Genomic DNA, 19260 nt, shown 5'->3' with positions numbered 1-19260 from the left:
AGAATGCAGCTGAATGTGCAGCGAGTTGAAAACAGGGGTTATATGCAAGATTTTATGGGCTGTGAGAGGTGGGAGTTATTTTCTGTTATATATTACAGAGGCTTGAATAGTCCTGTTTGGTGTTCCTATGCTTCTGCTTTGGTTTAAAAGCAGTAGGTTGATGTCTTGCACAGACTTGCAGTGTGTGAACCACGGACCTCTTCCAGCTTTGAAGCCTAGTGGGTACTGTCTGTGCTGTCTGGATGGTACTACTCTACTGCCTTAAGAAATGGATCCTGTCTCAGCAATGTAAATAGTAGTTAGGAGTGTGTTTACAATGCCCCATGTCTGTCCTGGTAAAATATGGCTACAGCTGAACATTGCAGTGTTGAATTGCTGCTGCATGGCTCCCTAACAGCCCACCCCATTACTTAACGGTGTCAACCTCTTCCCACCATGTTTGTAAGACAGTAGTATCATGCATAGTTACTAATACAAGGCTGAAACTTCCTCAGAAAAATTTATTTCCATAAATTAAAAACACACAAAAGAAACAATAAAATTTTAGATTCACACAATATTGAACAGAAATAAAATGCCAAGAGCATGATGGAGGCTAATGGCACAGGTGTACAAATTCTCATTGAGCTATTTGTTGACATGATAGCATCATATAGACATTTAATCCACAGTTAGCATCCATATTCTAGAAGAGCACCTGAAACATTATATACCAAAGGCCCATCTCAAATGAAATACAATAAACGAAAACTGCTTGCAGAAAATCAGCAAGCATCAGAACTCAAATGTATGCAGCCACAAGGACAGTCAGGCAAACCTTGCAACACATATAAAGTAGCCTTAGCTGCTCCAATTGTAGCATGATGAAAGTAAGATTTTGTTTTAAGGAAAGTGATCCTTCTACCTCCCATAATCAGCAAATTTAGCAAAAAGCTGCCTGGCTCTGAAAAACATACTGCTACGTGATGGTACGTGGCAATTTGCAATTCTCATGCTGCTCTAGTCAGCATTCTGTGAGCAATATATACAATGTCTTTTCATGATGATACAAAAAAAAAATCCTCACTGGAGTGGGTTCTCTCTACGAAAAGGCAAGTGTACACATCTTTCAGCTAAGGAAGTATTTAAGACCCCAAAATATGCCTCCTCTATATTTTTTTTCCTTCAATTACCTGAGACAGAAGCAGCTCAGAGTGGCAAATACCTACCTTTGCACCATCCTCACTCCCACTTACAAGCAGCAGCCACAAGGAACAAGACTGTTCCGTGAGTGTTGTAAATAAGGAAAGAAGTGGGAGGGGGAAAAAAGGAAAAGTGCACAAGAATGACTGACATCTGTGTCTGAAGGGTGTGTGGGGAGGAAGAAAAAGATGCTTTGTCTCAGTTAGTTTGCATCTCTATCATACAAATACTAAACCAAAACAGAATAATGCTGTGTATCTGGGTTTCCACAAACTCTAAGGTGTGGGACAAGCTAGGAAACTGCTACATCATTTTCTAACTCCTTCAGTTTTTGTAAATAAAAGGGAATCTGGCATTTTCTTTCCTCTGCTCTCTCTCCTGTAACTGTTAAAAAGCTATCATGTTATTTCAAAGCAATCGGAAATAAGGCAGAGCAAGGAAGCAGACAAAAATACAACAAAACAACCCACACACTAAGGAAAAAACAACAAATTCCATGTTTTGAAGCACACTAGAGGTATGAACTGTGCTTGGACCCAAGTTTCCTCCCTCCTCACCCATATCCTTGTTTTTTTAAAAGCCCCAGTGAGGTTACAGCTCAATTGTGTCACAGCACTAGAAGACTGCCATATTAATAGAAGGTAAATTAACACTGTGCCACAATCCCATTCTACAGCATTAAAACCATAAAAAGTTATATATATGTATATACACACATACATATATATATACACACATATACATACACACACACACCCACACATCACTCTTGCTACAGCTTCCAGCCAGTCAATATTTGGGCAATAAACCAACATAGGGAAAGTTTCGAATATTTTTTGCAAAGGTGGTTGACCTTTATTTTTTTTAGGTATTTCTTTTTATAAAAATAAAGAGGATCAATTAAAATGTTCTACAGCAGCTCAAATAGGTTAACCAGACCTTGCTGCTGAAATAGTATGTTAATATGTTCAAAGTTCGCCTACCTTGTTATTTTATCCCCAAAACCCAAACAGCACTAAATCTGCACTTCTCTCTTTTCTTCAGTCTTCCTAATTAAACATAATTAGCCTCCAAAACAAGAATGTAAACTTCCAGGAATCCCAGCATGTAAGCTGAGAGCAAAACAAACCCAGAATACATTTCTCTCAAGACTCAGGCACAGAGAATGTAATATTCCTCTTTCATCTCTCTACTTTCAAAGCTCTGGAATTCAACAGATTGCGTGTTAATTTTGAGTTTCCTGTTAGGCCAGTAACAGAAATGGCAGAGCAGCAGAAGATAATGATGGTACTTCAGTCCTACATTTACTGGGACTTGATTAAAATACCTACCCACTAGATATTTGCTCATTCTGAAGGTGAATAGAAATTTCATTATATGGGCAGGTAAACAAGAAAGTGCAAGTTTTAAGTGACAAATAAAAGAATAGACTAATTAAATTCGAGCATCCCAGCAATGACAGCTTTGCATGAATAACTTCTATAGGCACTAAAGGACAGAAATTACCTGTACTGCAGCTAGCATTCATTTTGAATCATGCTTCAAGTAGGTTTAACAGAAGTTATTCCAGAAGGGAGCTCTCTTCGTTTAAAAGCCATGGCTGAGAAATTGCCCAGTGCTGCATCAGATAATTACAAATGGCCTCACATAATGAAAAAAAATTTGACATGCTAGGAGGCTCTTTGTACAGCACCAGCTATTATGTACAACGGTGCTGTACAAAGGACATCTAATGTTGAGCTATATGGATTGTAAAACTAAAATGTTTTTAAAAAATCAAAACAGATTTTTTTTCCTGTTGGTGTTAAAATGAAGCTGATATTTTTACTGAAATTAAAATCCCTTAAAAATGAGAACCAAAGATTTTGCTGGTGTTTCCACTATGCAGCAGCTCAGCTCAGTTAAATTAAAAGCTCTGCTTGCATATCCTGTGACTTAACATCCTCATGGGCTTTGCCTCTGGAGAAGAGGTATAAAGCATCAGCCAATTAGGTAAAAACTTACTCTGCTATTGGGGAAAAATTAGCACTGGGCACCTTCTTTTCTGAAAATATTATTCTTTAAAAAATCTCAGATCATGTTAAAAGGTGTCCTCATACTGCAAATAAACAAATATATACAAAGTGCAAGTTATTTAAATTCTAGTTATGTGGGGCTTCTGCTGCCTGAAGCCAGAAAGGGCACAGGAAGCCAGAAGGAACCTTCTAAGTAAACAGAAGGAAGAAATAATTGAAAGCAAGCCCAGACTGCTACTTTTAATTATTAAAAAGTTAGTGGTATATCAAGAACATGTGTGTTAAAACTTATCTTTACCAAACACCGTATCTCTTCTGTCAGGTTGTTCAAAATAGCCATTACAGTAGTAACAGCAGATTCAAATGTGCAAATGTTTTGGAGTACAGAGTCCTAGCATCACTGAAGATACACTACTTTGTCTTTTATACTCCTACTCTACCCTCAAAAGGTTGTTAAACATCATTAAACATTCGCCATAACTTCCAGAGGGTGGGGAAGGAAGGTAAGTCTTAACATGGCTGTGTTACACTCACACAGGGACCCTAAGAGAATCCCTCCAGTAGCATTAAAAAAATAAAAAATAGCACCTTAAAGAGGGACACAGCCAATAACTTATCATCAGGTATTAGAAGAGAGTGGTAGAGTAAGGTATGAAGAAGTCAGTAGATTTCTCCCCAAAGGACTAAAATACTAAAGTAGCTGATTTGGACCACATTCAGCTGAATGGCTCCCTTGGATGACAGAGGCCTGCTCCTGCTCAGCCTCCTTTGCAAAAAAGGCTTCAAGGTCCATTAGCTTTTGACTCAGAAGGGCATCTAACTCTGCACTTTGTACTGCAGCTTTTTTTGCTCGGGTGAAACTACCCACTGCTTTGATTTTGCCTCGTGCCTTCCTCTTCCGAGGAAGAGTGAAGTCCTGAAACTCTAGAATCCGCTTTCTCTTCTGCTGGCTGACAGAGATCAAGTGTCCATTTTTATCCTTGGGCTCTTCAAAGATTGTTTCCAAGCCCCTGGTAAAAGCAAAAGACAGAGCTCATGAACACTTCGGAAGCAGTTAACCACCTTACAAAGACAGGGAGACTGATTCATTCCGTAACCCAAGTAAACACACTTTTAACTTTTACATTTTTACAGCCCCTCCACATCCCTTCTAATCTATATTTATCTGCAGCTTACACTTCAGAAAACCGCACATTTATACTGCTTGCTATATAATTTGTTATTGTTGCATAGACATCTGGGTTGAATCTCTTTGTATTTCAGTTCAAAAACACAATCGTAGACCCTTGATTTTACAGAATAAATAGATTTGAACATTAAAAGACATACCAGTCTTGATAGTCATGCTATACTTAAGGAGTTATTCTTGTGATTCTAAAGAATAATTAGTTGCCTTTTAATTCTGAAAAAATAAGAACTGTACTTGGATGGAGACTGGAATGAAAGAATAGATGAAAAAATACACAAACTCATATAACTGCAAATTCTTAGTTCATATTCTCTTTCACTGCTTTCCATCCAAATAAAAAAAGATACTAATTTTTAATTAAGTTTCCTTATCTTTGTGAAATAGAGCAATTTTTCAAATGTAACTCCCCCTTAGATTATGAGACACGTTTAATCTCCTCACCAGCAACCGACATTCATCTTAGTGTTCTCATTAGGAAGCAGAACCAACCTGGCTGGAGGAGGGGACTTGTAGTTCTTGTTTGTGTAAATTTCTTCTAAACTAAATTCTTTTTTCTTAAGCCTGAAAAAGTAATGAACAAATCAAATCAAGAATTTAAAAAAGCATCTCTTTGCAACAAGCAGATTTACTAGAAACAAAACCTGTTTGCCTTCTATGCTTAAATGATACCTACGTTTCAACTTAAAATATAATTTTAGATTAACTGGGTACAGAGAGGAATGAAAAATGAGGTCCCAAAGTACCTCATTTCATACAGTGTTTTTAAAACATCTGGGTCAAGACTTGTCATTTCTGCAGAGATTGGTGCTCCTTCTAGCACACTATGATGTTTTGAAATAATGGTGCTCAAAACAAGAAAGGGAAATCCATTCACACCTCACTTTTTTGTGGAAGCTAAGAAAAGAAAGTTTAGCACATTAATGTTTCATCTCTTGAGACTGATTTTAAAACTTAGTGATAAACATTTAATTATCAACCTGATATGTGAAGAAATGCATTTCTTTGTCTAAGCTGGCACTTCTGTTTAAGACAGAAATGAACAAAATAATAGATGACCAATTGGAAAAGCTTTATAAATATTTGGCACTGTGACTACCCACATTTACAACGTACTAATGCTTTCCTAAGGTCATATACCATAGGAAAAGAAAGGACAGTGAAGAACTCCAACATAATTTGCATCAGCAGAACTTCCTGATAAGTCTTTGTCTCACGGTGCACTGTAGGAAGATTTATTTTCAATGCTTGTTTATCAGTATAAACTTCTTTAGAAAATCATTCCACCACAGGTTAGAGTTTCAAGTTTTGCCTAAAAACTAGACATTCGTTCATATCCAATAGCCCTTTATTCATCCTTTCTCACTTGAAAAAGGTTATGTTTAAAGACCTATACTTTTATGTTATACCAGAAGTAATCATCAGGTGTTACTCAGCTGGGAGTGTACAAAATAGCTGTGGTAAGAGAAGCATTTATTGAAATATTTACATTATTATGCAGGAAATGTAAACAACAGAAGCTAGTATAAGTCTATTTAAAACATACAACTTACCTTTTTGGTTTGGGTAGTCCCATTGGAGTAAGGTTAGGATCTGGCTTAGGAACAGTTTTCCTGATTCGGATCTGTGAGACTTTCTTTGGCCTCTTTTCTGGCTCAGTCTTGGGGTGGGGGTGGGGGGGAAGGGAGAAAAAAAAAATTAAGATGAAGGAATTACCATGCTAGTTAACCAAATTCCCTTTTATGTTAAGTATACATTATCTATAGAATAAAAATTTTCTATTCCTCTCTGTTTGGCCACCTTCTTTCTGCTTGAAAACAAGAAAGCAGCACAGACTAGGAGTAGGGGCCTATTTTCTCCCCCTCGTTTAACATTTACTAGGTAACATTCAGCAGCAGCAACTTCAAGTCCTAGGGAACCAGAGTCTGAGATACTTACAAATCTAAAATGAACTCACTTTTTTCAGTTCTGTGTTATCTTGAGATCTAAAACAGGCCGGAATGGAAGTATTAGCTTCATCAAGGGCAGGGACCTGGAGTTCAGATGCTGGAAGCCTGGGGGTAGATTGCAATGCTTCTGGAAGCGAGCGAGACTTTGGTAATGGAAGAAGGAATGAAGGTTCCAGACTGTAACAGAGGGAGAAAGGAATATATGTAGATTAATACCTAATTTATGCTGCAACATCATCCCATGCTCTCATATGATGTTCTTAAATTACAATATGGGCACAAAAAGCAATGCAGTTCATAGAAATTACCTAAGTAAACACTTTCTCCACTACATAAATACAGCCAAAAACTTCCTGCAGGTTGCAAGTATACCAAAACTAAATTGCGAGTATATTTGAACATCTAATTTTAAAACCACACTTCCTTTCCATATAGTTAAACAGTTTATAGCTCTATTTGGTCATTACAGATAGAAAATGATTAATTCTCCTTTTCTGTCACCAAATTTCTTTGGCACAGCTATTAATTTAGTACTTTTTGTTCACAGATAAATTTAAAAGATAGCTTTTATCTCTGCCATCCCAACACTGAAAAAGAGTAGAAGGAATTATCAGCACCTAACCTCCAGTTCCTCAAGCAGAAAGAACATATATCCAAGTAAGAAAAAAAGCTTCTGTAGTTTTACATGCATATTTCATAGTAAGTGACACAACATGTTTGAAAGTAACAGCATTGTTCTGTACAGTGATCTACATGGTGTTCGTGTGAATGCTCCTCTACGCTCCCCCATGACATGATCCAGTCAGTGTATTTCTCTAGAACTTTAATCAGAAAGCTATTCTTGAACTGCCAAAAACTGAAAGCCAAACTGACATAAATGATGTCTCTTTCTAAGAAAACTTATGATCGCACTACTCGGAATAAATATAAAAAGTCAAGACACTCACATTATCTCACCACCCACAGTCTGTAGTGCTTCCATACTCTGTACAGGTAAGTGCGGTAACATGGCATAGCTGGTTCAAAAGAATAAGAAAAAACCAACAACAAAAAAAAAAAAAACAGAAGTTAGATCTACATTATAAAAAAAGATGAAGGAAAAATACCTTAATATAAACTGGATTGTGAGACACAAAAAAAAGCTAATATTGGGAATGGCAAGGGGAAGAAAGACTAAAACCATACAAGAGTAAGCCACATCTGCCATTTAGTCCACTAACAACAAAATTTCACTGACAGCTTGTTAGGGAAATAATCCTACTTTCACTTAAAAATGGTAGTGATAAGGAAATAAAAGCACAGAGAGGGAGACAAGTAATTACAACTTTCGGACTAATACCATGTAAATCTAAATTCCTCATTCAAAAACCCTAGCTTTTCAGATTAAACAAAAACCATAAAGGTTTTGTCCACTAAATCAAAAAGCCTATTGTGAAACAGCAGCAAGTGCAAAGAATGATTTCCTTAAGACCCAATCTCTGCCGTCTCTAACTCCCATAATTTTAGTGGAAAACTCTTAATTGACTGGAATAACAAAAAGCCTTTCTGTAAGGGTTGGTAATTACCATAATTCTATGAAATAAAAATCAGCACAGCAGCTCTGGATCTTTTAACATTAAGCTTTACTTTGTGTCCATACTGTTAACAGCAAGAAAAATGAGTCAGTTGGAACAGCTTTTATTACATCAAATAGCAAATCTTCCACTTGCTGCTCTCCCAAACTAGCAGCTCAATGTACTTCACTGTTACAGACAGACTGGAATGCTAAAAAATAGATCAAAATCAACCATGCTGGCAGCACGGATAAGATGGTATATAAGGAGGCTGGAAAGACCCATTTCTTGTATTTGTCATTTAATATCAGAACTGTAACATTTCATTTCTCTCAGTGTTCTTACTCACTATCCCAACAACACTGTAATCTGCGCCAACAATGCATCAGAGTGCTCTTTGCTACAGGCTGAGCTAACTGCCTTGTGCAATTCAAAAAAAATAATTTACAAGAAGAGAGGAAAACACACTTTAGAAATTTTGAATCCAAATAAGCATTAATTAAAAAAAGGATTTCAATTAAAGAATATTTTATTACTGGCAGTGGAAGTAACAGCACAAGATATTAGGCAGAACTATCCTAGTTCCTTGTTTTCCTGGTTATTTAAAACTGACAGTGAATGAAACCATTTAAAGAGGACAAACTCTCTTCCAGAAGAAAATGGCCTGCAGAAATTTGGGAGCCACTTTTTAGTTTTTCTGATTTTTAACCATCTTAAAACAAGCAGAGATTTATCATACTGGGAGCTGAAAATACTTTTATACTGCACACCTATTTCTTGTATTCTTACATTTACATGCCAGACATTTCTTTCATAGGAGATTATATATATATTTTTTGAATACACACAAATTTAAGAGAGATATACCGAATTATCCTTTTGTCACTGTTCCTGTTAATATGTTAAGAAAAATAAGACTTATTAGTTGATGAGAACAGGCTATCAATCTCTAAAAAAATGGAATCTAAATTGGTGTTAAATATTTTAAAGGCTAGGCTTTATTCTTTCAATTGTTTTACATCCAAATCCTTCAATTTTGCTTTTTGTCTATTTATTTTAAGAATAGGATTTACTTACTGCACTTCAAACTTCTGGGAACATTCTTTTAAACTTACTGCCTTAAACGCAGTACAGTAACTTCACTTTAAAGAAAATCCGAGTGGGACAATGCAAAAATTAAGTCTACCTAGTACGTATCTGTACATATAGGGATATATTTGAAAGGTATTTAAGAAGAAAATACCAACTGAGTTTTAGGGTATTTTAACTTTGGGCATTTTTCACTTAAGGTGATAAGATTTGATTTGGCTTCTCTCCTTTTTGAATAAAGATCACTAATAGCAAAACATTTGTTTTTTAAAATTATCCTTTATGTCAAGGAATTAAGTCCTCTTACGTTTTAGTTACATGGATATGCTGTAGCACGCTGTAGACTTAATTATAGGAGAAAACATGAGCATAATTCAGCTCAAATCTCACAATGCAAGGATATCATGCCTCAACAATACAAAATAATAATTTTACCCCATACTCGGATGGAAGTTTTAAAAAGTAGGGGTTTTGTTTTGTTTTTAAAAAGTGCAACAAAGTCTTATTTTAAGCTGAGTGCTCAAACTGTAGTTTACTGCTATATTTACTTCCAGGGTACTAATTTATACACTACAAAACTCAGTCCAGTAGAATACGCTGCAAAGTTGTCTGTATGCTATTATTCAACTTCAATCTTTTAGTGCAGAAAACTCCCAGAATGGAGTAGCTCTTTCATATGCTCACTCAAACCTTTTCAGTAGACGCAAGAATTATACTAGCAATCAGTATACTTAAACTTTTAGATACGTTCTCCATTTACACAAACCAAAAGACAGCATGAATTATATATAACTAAGATAAGCCAAATTCAACAGTTCTCTAGACACTGCAATTTTAAACAAGAGTTGACCGAATTGGTTTTTATGCAGCACTCATGAACCTGTAACTCTGTCTAGGAATCTTAAGACTGCGAGATCAGGGACTAAACTGTCCTGTGGTGTCTCAGGTAGCAGAACCGATACATAAAAGGCAAAATGTTTGCTCAAGTGCAAGCAAAAAATCTCCTACCAGAACTAGGAACCTCTTCTCTTATTCTGTTTCTCAGCAAACAGATCTCAAATGCAGATAACAATGTTAAGCGAGATATGCAAACTAGACTTCAGTCCTCTTCCCACTCATATTGAGAAGGACAGAAATCACAACAATTTATCACCGACCTGAAATGGAGCTATGCTTGCTCGTGCCAACAATACATCTAGCACATACTATCAAAAGGCATAGCACACGTAAAGAGGTTTCAATTAGCATAGAACAGTTATGGAATACAATTAAAAATTTAACTGAATTCTCACCCCCATTAGGATTCTCCCTAACCTGATATTAAATACTTTACAGTCGTTCAAGTGACACTTGTGGCTCAGACCTCTGAAAAAAGCTCTCCTACCTCAGAAATCCAGTTGCTCTGCAGTCACTCTGAATAGAACTAATTTAGCAGCTCACCTTTCTGCATTATATATTCTCGTGTGTATATTTGGCATAAGAGAAGAAAATAGAGTTAGTCATTCTGCCCAAAGAGGATAGTATTAAAGAAGCGAAGGCAAATATATTTAAATTCAGCTAACAGACTGTTCCATAGGGATGAATCTTCCACGCTGAGCCATTTTTGGAGCAGAATGTGTAGATTTGGAATGGGGGACACTGACCCTCCAACACAAGCTCCGATTACCCTCTCCCCCCAAAAAGGAGCAAGAACATACCCTATACATATTTATTCTCAGAAATAAGTTGATGGGTTTTACCTGTTCTCGATGCCCACACTTGGCTGCCACTTGCAGTGATTGGAATGAAGAGGAGTGATTTCGGAGGGACAGGCAGAAGGACCATGCTGACTCCATAAGGATAGGGCCCTGCCCAAGGAGTATGGCAAGGAAGAGACGAGGTCATCTGATACATTAGTTCGATACCTTGCCCCTTTCAAACCCTGTGTGAGTTGGGATATAAATAGTCTCTGGACAGTAGGAATACGACTGGTTAAGTTTCTTCTTCTCGTCCAAATCCTGTAACATCCTGGGGAAGAAAGTGCTAACACTGTGTGAAGGCCAAGCATGGAGCAACTTCCCGTTCTTTCAGCTACGGCATTTCTTCTGTGGTCGGGATGAAGGGCAACAGCCCCTGGGGTTGTTACAGAGCGAGGGGAAGGCAACTCATTATCTAGACTGGAATCTTCCTTGAAAGCTGCTGCATCCAAACCGCTCTGAGACAGGAGAAAAGAGAATGTCCACTTCGAAGGCGGTGCCGACATTTCTCCCAAAACTGGTCTGTGATGTCCTGAGTGCCGAGATGTAATCCCTGTTAGGTCTGTCACAGGACTGGAGTCCAATTTTATGTGAAAAGAAATTGGTAAAACCGGGGTATCCAAGAAAGAGGATGGAGAGTTGTTGCCCAAGTCTAAAAAAGATATTTTGGTAGATCCTACAGGATAAAGTGCCAAAGACTGAAAGCTGAACATCTTGGTACACCAACTGTCAGCCCAGCGTGAGTGTAAGTTCCTGTTAATGCAAGACAAAGCTTCCAATAGATTTTTAGATCTACGTTGGCTGTACCGCACAGCCACTGGAAGGATTTCAGAAGAACATGGCAGTGGTTCTATGTTATGGATGCTTTTGGCAGGTGCCAGTAGTTTGCTAGCCATTGCAGACAGCTTGCTCAACAATGCTGGTTCTTTGGTACATTTTCTACATTTCAAGCTGTTCAACAAATTGCACCTCTTGGCAGAGGGCCTTGGCATACGTACGAATCTCATGGCTATTTCCTTTTCCACTGTTGGTGGTTTAAAGTATAAAGATTTGAGGAGTGTGTTTTCCTGGTTAGGGGGCATTTCTGAGGGAGCATCCAAAAAAGTTGAACTTTTAATTTTTTTCATTTTTCTTACAGTTTCTACTTGATACGAAGTGGGAACTTTTTTGCACGTCCTTCTAGGCTGTCTTTTTAATGGAAGAGGTCCTCTTAATTTATTTGTAGTTCCAAAGGCACCAGGAATTCTATTATAGCTTAAATTAAGGTTCAGGTTTTCCATTTCTGAATCCTGAGTCTTCAAAAACTGTGAACTAATTTTATCAGGGGTAATCTTTGGCCTTTTGAGTTCTTGTAAAGTGCTATGTAGTTTATTTTCGTTGCTTTTAAAAGCAAAAATCTCCTCTGAAGGACCTTCAAACTTTGTATTTCTTGCCATCACCAACTCAGTTGAAGTACTGCATAAAAGTTCAGAACTGTTCAATATGCTTGGTTGCAGTGTGACTTTTGATTTCACTCGGTATTCCGACTTCTTTTCTTGTTGTGCCTTGTCTGACAAATGTACTTCCATCTCCTCATACTTTTTCTTTTGTTTAAGTACCTGACATTTCTCTACTTGATCAAGTTTCTCTGAACCTAAAGCCTTATTTTCCTTGCAAACTGAATAAACTGGTATAGTGTCTTGACATCCTGTAATTTTCTTTACATTATATTTGCTCTGTGCATTTAATTTGTAAGGCACACATACTTCATGGCAATCACAATTTGGTGATGATTCTTTGCAACTGTTTGATAGTATATTCATAGATGGATAAAATGGGGGTGTTGTATTATATTGGAACCCTGGTGAAATTTCTGTGTCAGGTGCATCTTCAGTTTGACAGTCTTGCACAGTTTCTGAACACAGACTGATACCTGCTAAGTGTGCAAGCTTTGTAGTATTTTTTCTTTCTTTTGAAAAATTTAGGTTAGATCTTGGGATTTCTTCGAAAACATTTTCACAATTCTCAGTACTGACAGGGACTATTTTGCTACCAGATTCTTTTGAACCTTCTAACAAAGCCCATCGGAAATCTCCATCAAGGAAAGAATGTATGGGCAACTTTTTTCTAGGAGCTATTTCTCTTTCAATCTTCTCTTCTACACATGCATTCTTAAACTTCTGTCCACAGTCACCACCTTCTGGTAGGGTCACATCCATGTCTTTCACAGCTAGAACACGTCGTGATTTGCTGTCAGAAAGGCTTTCTTCAAGAGTTTCTTTACCTTCTCTTCCACATCTGTTTTCTTGTTCTTTTAGTTCTGTTGTCTTCACCTGAATTAGATCACTGATGAAGCCCATGCATCCTGAAGACTCTGCATTTCTTATACCATTTAAAGAGTCAAAATCCACTACCTTCTCTTTTACAGTTCCTTGAAAATCATCTTCCCTTACATATTTATGAACCAAGGGAGGCAGGTCATCGCCTTTTTTTAACAGTTTCTCTTCACTTTGACTAGAGACAACTGATATTTTAGTTTCTTCCACAGAAGTAGCCATAGATTGTAAACCTGTGTTTGGTGGTTTGTTTAAACTTTCTAGATGCTTGCTGCCTGGAACTGGGCCATTAAACTCACTTTGACGTGCAAGAATCTGATTTTCCATTGGACACAGGGTCTTTTCTGTTTTGGTAGCATGTCTTGTTTGAATATTCACATTGCTGAGTAACGGACAATCACAGATTGAAGTGCTATACTCAGAAGGGTTAGCTGTGAGTGATGACACTTCTTTCTTCTCATATGTGCCTAGTTCTTTCATCTTCGGGCCTAATGGAGAGTTGCAAAATCCAAAATTATGAACACATTTTTTTTTGTTCAAATATCTGACTAATAGCTGTTCACTAGTCTTACTTCTCCAATTGCATTCAGGAGCCTTTGGAGAGCTCACAGTTTTTATTTTATCAAATTCATCTGTCTGGAGAGCACACATGCTAATTTGTTCTTTTGCCTCATCTTTGCCACAAATCATTTCACTGACATCTGTTACTTTATAAAGATCAAATTGTTTCACATTTCCAACCTTCATATTCTTATTTGAAACCTCATCTCCTACCAAGGTAGCAGTAGGTTCCTCTGCAGTATAAGTTGAGCAAAACATGTTTTTTGCTGTGGAAATGTCATTTATCCCATGCAGAGCTACATCTCTGTTGCCCAAGTAATCTTCAGAAGGAAGAGATCCACATGCCAAAGGGAAGCGTTCTTCCAGAAAGACGATAGTCTTTTTACCATTACATCCAGGTGAAGCTTCTCCTTCCAAACTATCATTTTCTTCAATCTTCATCTCAACGTCAGCCTTAAAAGAACAACTGCTTGGGAGAGCATCGTCTATATGTGTACTCCCTGATAAAGTACAGGAAGTATTGGCAACTGTATGCTGGTCTTTTACGCTATGATTATTACAATGCCATGTGTCACTATGTTCATTTTCTAAACCAATGTCCACACTTTCTATATTCCCTGCTAAAGACTTTTGGGAATTTTTTCTTGTCACATTAGGTGCGTCAAAAGTCTTGGGATTTATTGAAGACTCGAAACTGTCTCTATGAAGTACAAATTCAGCAACTTGTTCCTCTGTTGTCCCAGAAGCACCAACTGATTCTTTTCCAGATAGACTATCCTGAGCCTTGTCCCTGTTTGCAACTTCATAAGTAGTACAAGGAAGACACTCATTACAGTGAGGTTCTCTTGATTTTTGTGCAACAGGAGGTAGCGTTACATTTAGTGTATAAATCAAATTAGTTTCTTTGCCAGTGGACAAAGTGTCATTACTATTGGCTTCTGTAGTGTCAGCTAAACTGCCAGCTAACTCTTCTGACTTCGTATTACTCTCAGATTCCTTTTCAAACAATTGTACCTCAGGTGACCCTTTTTCTAGCTTGGTAGTATGGTCCAGACAGCTATTGCTTCTGGGAGGAGAAGTTTTACTGTAGGCATTATAAATGCATACATCTGTCTGTCTAATTTCATGGGAAGTAATGCTGTTCATTTCCTTCAATAGTCTATTTTCTTTTGCACCATCCTTGCATAAGTCACTGATAGAGAATTGCCAGTGGCCCTTTTTCCACTTATCAACTTCTGATGGGACCACTTTTATTTTTTCTTTTGAGAAATCCTCAGAAGATGAAGGAATAGAACTAAAAACTGAAGAATGACCATGCTCAGAGTTAGCACCCTCTGGAGCTTCAGGCAAGCTACCAGCTTCAATGTTACCTCCCACAGCAATTTTCCTTTGGGTTTCAGCAGCTTCTTCGAATTCAAAGCTGTAATATTTACCTATATTATCATTTTCTTCCCTACAATCAGTTTGAGCACTAGATAATCCTTTGTTCCTTACCACTGAGAGATGCTCTAATGGCATGGATGCATACGTCCAATTTTCTACAAACCCAGTTCCATGATCATAATTAGTCTGACTTTCCATGTTTTCAGGAAGATACTTTTTTGGGGTTTCATTGATAATTTTATGCATTGCAGTACTATTGTTTTCTAGCAACATATTTCTAGCGTCCACATAACAGATGCTTTTCAGAACTGAACATAAACCTTCAGAACTTTCTATGGAGAGCATTCTACCACTTTCTACTGATGATAATCTACCAACTTCATTCTGTTTAGGTAGAGGAACAGTACAGAAGTCATGAGCATTGTTTTCTTCATCCTGCTGATAAGTCTGGCAATTAGCAAGTGATGTACTAAATTCATTAACAGGACTTTGTCTGGGTAACTTATCTTTTCTAGTCTCCAAAATAGATACAACATTGCCACCTGTTCTCAATGACATGTCAGTATGGGCTTTCAACCCATTATATTCACTTATTTGTTGTGGTTCTGTGGTTGTTTCAATGTCCATGACTTTTAAAGGCTCTGAAAAATCTAACAAGCTGGTTTCTGAAACCCCAGCTCTGGCCATGACTGTGTTTACATCTGGACATTCATTGCTATCAGGTGGAAGACCTCGACTCACACTGTCATTCTGGTATTCTGCTTTACTAAATATCCTAGTCCCATCAGTCTTCATACCTTGTACGTCTTCAGTGGGCTTTGGCAGAGTTTCAGCTGTCACCTGAACATTTGCTTGGTTTTCTTCTGCATAAGAAAAATAACACAAATCAGCACCATACACTGTACGGAGAAGGCATTCAGCTTACTATGTTTCTCTTAGCATTATACACAATATTGTGTGTAGCCTTGGTTATCAAAACTTATTCAAAGTCAATTGAGAATTGATGCTAGCAATTCTAATACGAGCCTTAAAAAAAGCAAACAAACAACCCCACCATAAACTAATATAAAAAACTCAATCCTTTTCAATACACACATTCCACATGAGCAGGAGACATCCAAAGACCTGTATTTTTCAGATTCCTCTAATATCAAACTAGGCACATTGAGGTGTAAGTGTAGTAATAACAAAGATGTATATAGTCCAGCTATGAAGCATAAGGAAATGCAAAACATCTGCTATTAACAAAAAGAGCTTCTGCTTTGGGGTAAATAAGTACTCCAGTGAAGTAACTAAAACGTCTTTTACATAATGGGTCTTTAGGAAAGTGCATATGCTGTTCTGAAAAAGCAATGGATTAAGTTTTGATACTGTTCAAACTACACAGGATAATAGCTTCTACTATAGAACAAAGTAAATGAGCTCTCTTACAATTGCTCCTCAATTTTAAATCAACAAAAAGGCATCTGTGAGAGAAGCAGGGAGCAGATAGGGATGTAGAACTAAAAATGCACCTTTGTTCTTCAGAGATCCTGCTATTTCAGCGCAACAGCTTCTTGAAGGCTTAGACTTATGCTGGTTTAGGTGAGGATCCTCCTGAAACAGGACAAAAGTGTTAGTGGAGTTGAATCAATTTGCTGAAACATTTTGCACATTTCAGGGACCGTACCTGCTCATCTAGGTAGGTTCTGTCAATAGGACAAACACCCTGAAGCCTCAGAGCACATTGAAACCTCAGCCCTTGCACAGGGGCAGACTTGCTTTGCAACTAGTTCACACAAGCACTTGCCATTCCTTTCTGGTCCTATCAACCAACAGCACCTCACCGTTACACAGTGATGCATCCAGAACAGATTTGTATTTAGAAGCAGTAAAGTCCTCCCATGCAAGCAACTAAAATATAAGTGGCTTAAATGGAAATTGTCGCAAATGTGAGTGTCAGAAGAATAATCCAGTCTCCAAGTCTATCTCACATCCCCAAACCAGTCCTGCATGCCTCTGGTAAGGTGCACACTTTTTCTTTTATTTAGTAGAACTTGCCTTGTACCATTCCTTTTCTTGGCTCAAAAACACATAAACCCAGGAACATGCAACCTAGGCCTGCTTTGGAAAAAAACAAAGAAGCAAATCATCAAAAACCTCACCACCAAGCTACCTGCACTTTGAAATATGTGAAAGGTCATCTAGGAAAACTGACTATGGAACATTTAATGATTTTTATTTTCATAACTCTTCAAATAAATCAAACGGTAATCAAAAAATAAGAGTTAAAACCAGAAAGTATTTTGGTATTATGCAACATCCAGTAATAATTGTAAACTGTGCACCTTATTTCCTGGCTGGTATACGTTCAGTCACAATACCTTTTTTCTCCTCCATGTTCTTTTTGTGTTTGTGAAAACTTTTTACAAGTTAAAGAAAACTGACCAAGAGTCACTAAAAATTTCAATTTTTAATAAAGAGTTTTGCGACTCTTGAATTTTTAATAGAGTATTTGGCACATTTTCCAGCAAGTCTTTGCCTATAAGTACTATTTTTATCATCAGTCTTTGCCAGAGGGGAGAAAAAAACAAACCATGACCATGAGAGATTCTTGTTTTGAGAACATTAACAGTGAACTCTTGCCTCATTACAAATGATAATTCTAAAAATGAAGAGGAATCTTTATTTTTAGACAGAAAACTTAAATGCTAGACTGCATCATGAAATCACTATGACCAGACTGAAATAACTATTAGTCAGTGATTAGTACCTTGACCAAGGATGGTACATGTGAAATACACTGTACCCACAGAACATGGGCACTGGGTAAGGATGCTTTAGTCACCAGTTTTGTTCTTCATTGTTACATACCTGCCTCCTAACACTCCATCAGGATTTAGCAAAGCCTGGTATTTTAAAATACTGTTGGTCTACTAAAATATACTCTCATTTTTCACGGGGCCTGTGATAACCTAAGTAATGACACACGTGACGGAAAACATAAATAATAGGAAACCAAAAAGTCCTCTGCCTTGTCATTATAACCTTAAAGGCAAAATATCACACCGGGATGACTTTTGCTGTTTGCTTACTTGTTTTGACCAATCCCCCGGTGTTAAAGCACAGCATTCAGCACAGTTCTCTGTATCTTGCGCCCCTTTATCTTCTTGCTGGTATCCACCACCAGAGCAGTCTAGTTCCCTAAAGTTTTGTCTTTTGTTTTTTTCATCCTCTCCAAGGCCTCTGTCCGTCGGTAACTCTTCAGGACGGGATTCTGCTGGCCCATGAGAAATCGCTCCGACCATATCATCCGGCTCCTCCGTCTTCTGGCAAAAGTCTTCTACCTCAGAAGTCCCGTGATGCTCAGATGACAGGCTGCTGCTGCGTGCAGGCACAGGTGTCGATACGTCAGCCTTTGCATCTAATCCAACGGTAGGTTCCGATACAGCCATCAGCTCCGTGGAGATGCTGGCTGGCAGTCCCGCATAGAACTCCTCTGTTACACCGCTGGCGGCAGAATCAAGGCGACATTCCACCCCAGCTGATAGCATCGGGGCAGCGGGAGGTCCGTTGTCTGGAGCTTTTTACGGCTTACCCTGAACATGAAAGCAACATTAACTCAACATAGAAAGGAATAACCCTGAGACTAAGAGAAAGGGCTCATTGTTCAGGATTCAAATGTGTGTTTAACGATGATACGTCCAGCTATTTTTCTTAAAAGAGGAGCTGAGAAACGTTTGAGCATCCAGGCAAAGGCTTCACCAACAAAAGCAGCGCACACGGGCAGGTAGGGATTGCTGAGGGGTCTTTTCGCACACCTTGGGGCTGGCATCACCCCTCCTCTCCCTCCTCCTGCACTACAACCAACGCGCTCCGCAGCCGCCCGCGGGACCCGGGGCCGGCTCCTGCAGGCGCCTCGCTTGTTCCCTACCGGCCCCTGGGCACCCCCCGGAGCCTCGGGCAGCTCCGAGCCCCTCCAGGGCCCCGGCCCCGGCCCCGTGCAGGGGGCAGGCGGGGCGAGGCGAGCGGCCCCGGTCACAGCGACCCTGGCCAAGGCGGCCCGGACACCCCCAGCCCGTCCCGGCCGGGCCGCCCCCCCCCCCCCCCTCGGGGACCACCCGCCGCCGCCCCCCGCTCCCGTTACCTGCGGCGGCCCCGCTCCGCTCCTCCCGCCCCCCCCTCTGACCTCACTTCCCCATCCGGGCCGCGCGGCCGGGCACGCAGCCGTTGCTACGGCCCCGCCTCCAGCCCGGCTCGGTAGCGGCCGGTACCTGACGCGCGCCGGGCCCCGGATGCGGAAGCGGCCCTG

The 19260-nt window shown here is 39.0% G+C and overlaps 1 protein-coding gene across 4 annotated transcripts; it reads right to left on the bottom strand.

Moving 5' to 3' along the window:
* Positions 1-480: 480 nt before the first annotated feature.
* On the bottom strand, positions 481-19224 carry PRR14L (proline rich 14 like). Of its 4 annotated transcripts, none has more exons than XM_080559973.1 (9): positions 19138-19224; positions 18044-18547; positions 16484-16565; positions 10714-15832; positions 7280-7348; positions 6341-6509; positions 5937-6043; positions 4828-4947; positions 481-4207 (listed from the first exon to the last, which is right to left on the bottom strand). In XM_080559973.1, exons 2-9 carry the CDS (start codon positions 18500-18502, stop codon positions 3889-3891), a joined length of 6444 nt encoding a protein of 2147 aa, XP_080416099.1. In that variant the 5' UTR covers positions 18503-18547; positions 19138-19224; the 3' UTR covers positions 481-3888. The 4 variants fall into 4 exon arrangements, with proteins under 4 accessions (XP_080416099.1, XP_080416098.1, XP_080416100.1 ...); XM_080559972.1 differs by having other exon boundaries at positions 19096-19197; XM_080559974.1 differs by having other exon boundaries at positions 4876-4947; positions 19096-19197.
* Between the last annotated feature and the right edge of the window lie 36 nt (positions 19225-19260).

Source organism: Anser brachyrhynchus (assembly GCF_964034855.1).
Source record: "Anser brachyrhynchus genome assembly, chromosome: 17".
In the NCBI taxonomy this organism is placed as follows: domain Eukaryota; kingdom Metazoa; phylum Chordata; class Aves; order Anseriformes; family Anatidae; genus Anser; species Anser brachyrhynchus.
This window is presented reverse-complemented; position numbering and strand designations above follow the sequence as displayed.

Coding starts and splice junctions, on each gene's coding strand:
- PRR14L (XM_080559973.1), bottom strand. CDS start 18,502: ATGCTATCAGCTGGGGTGGAATGTCGCCTTGATTCTGCCGCCAGCGGT. Junction 16,566..18,043: donor CGGGGGATTGGTCAAAACAA/GTAAGCAAACAG, acceptor GTCCTGTTTCAG/GAGGATCCTCACCTAAACCA. Junction 15,833..16,483: donor AGGATCTCTGAAGAACAAAG/GTGCATTTTTAG, acceptor TTTCTTATGCAG/AAGAAAACCAAGCAAATGTT.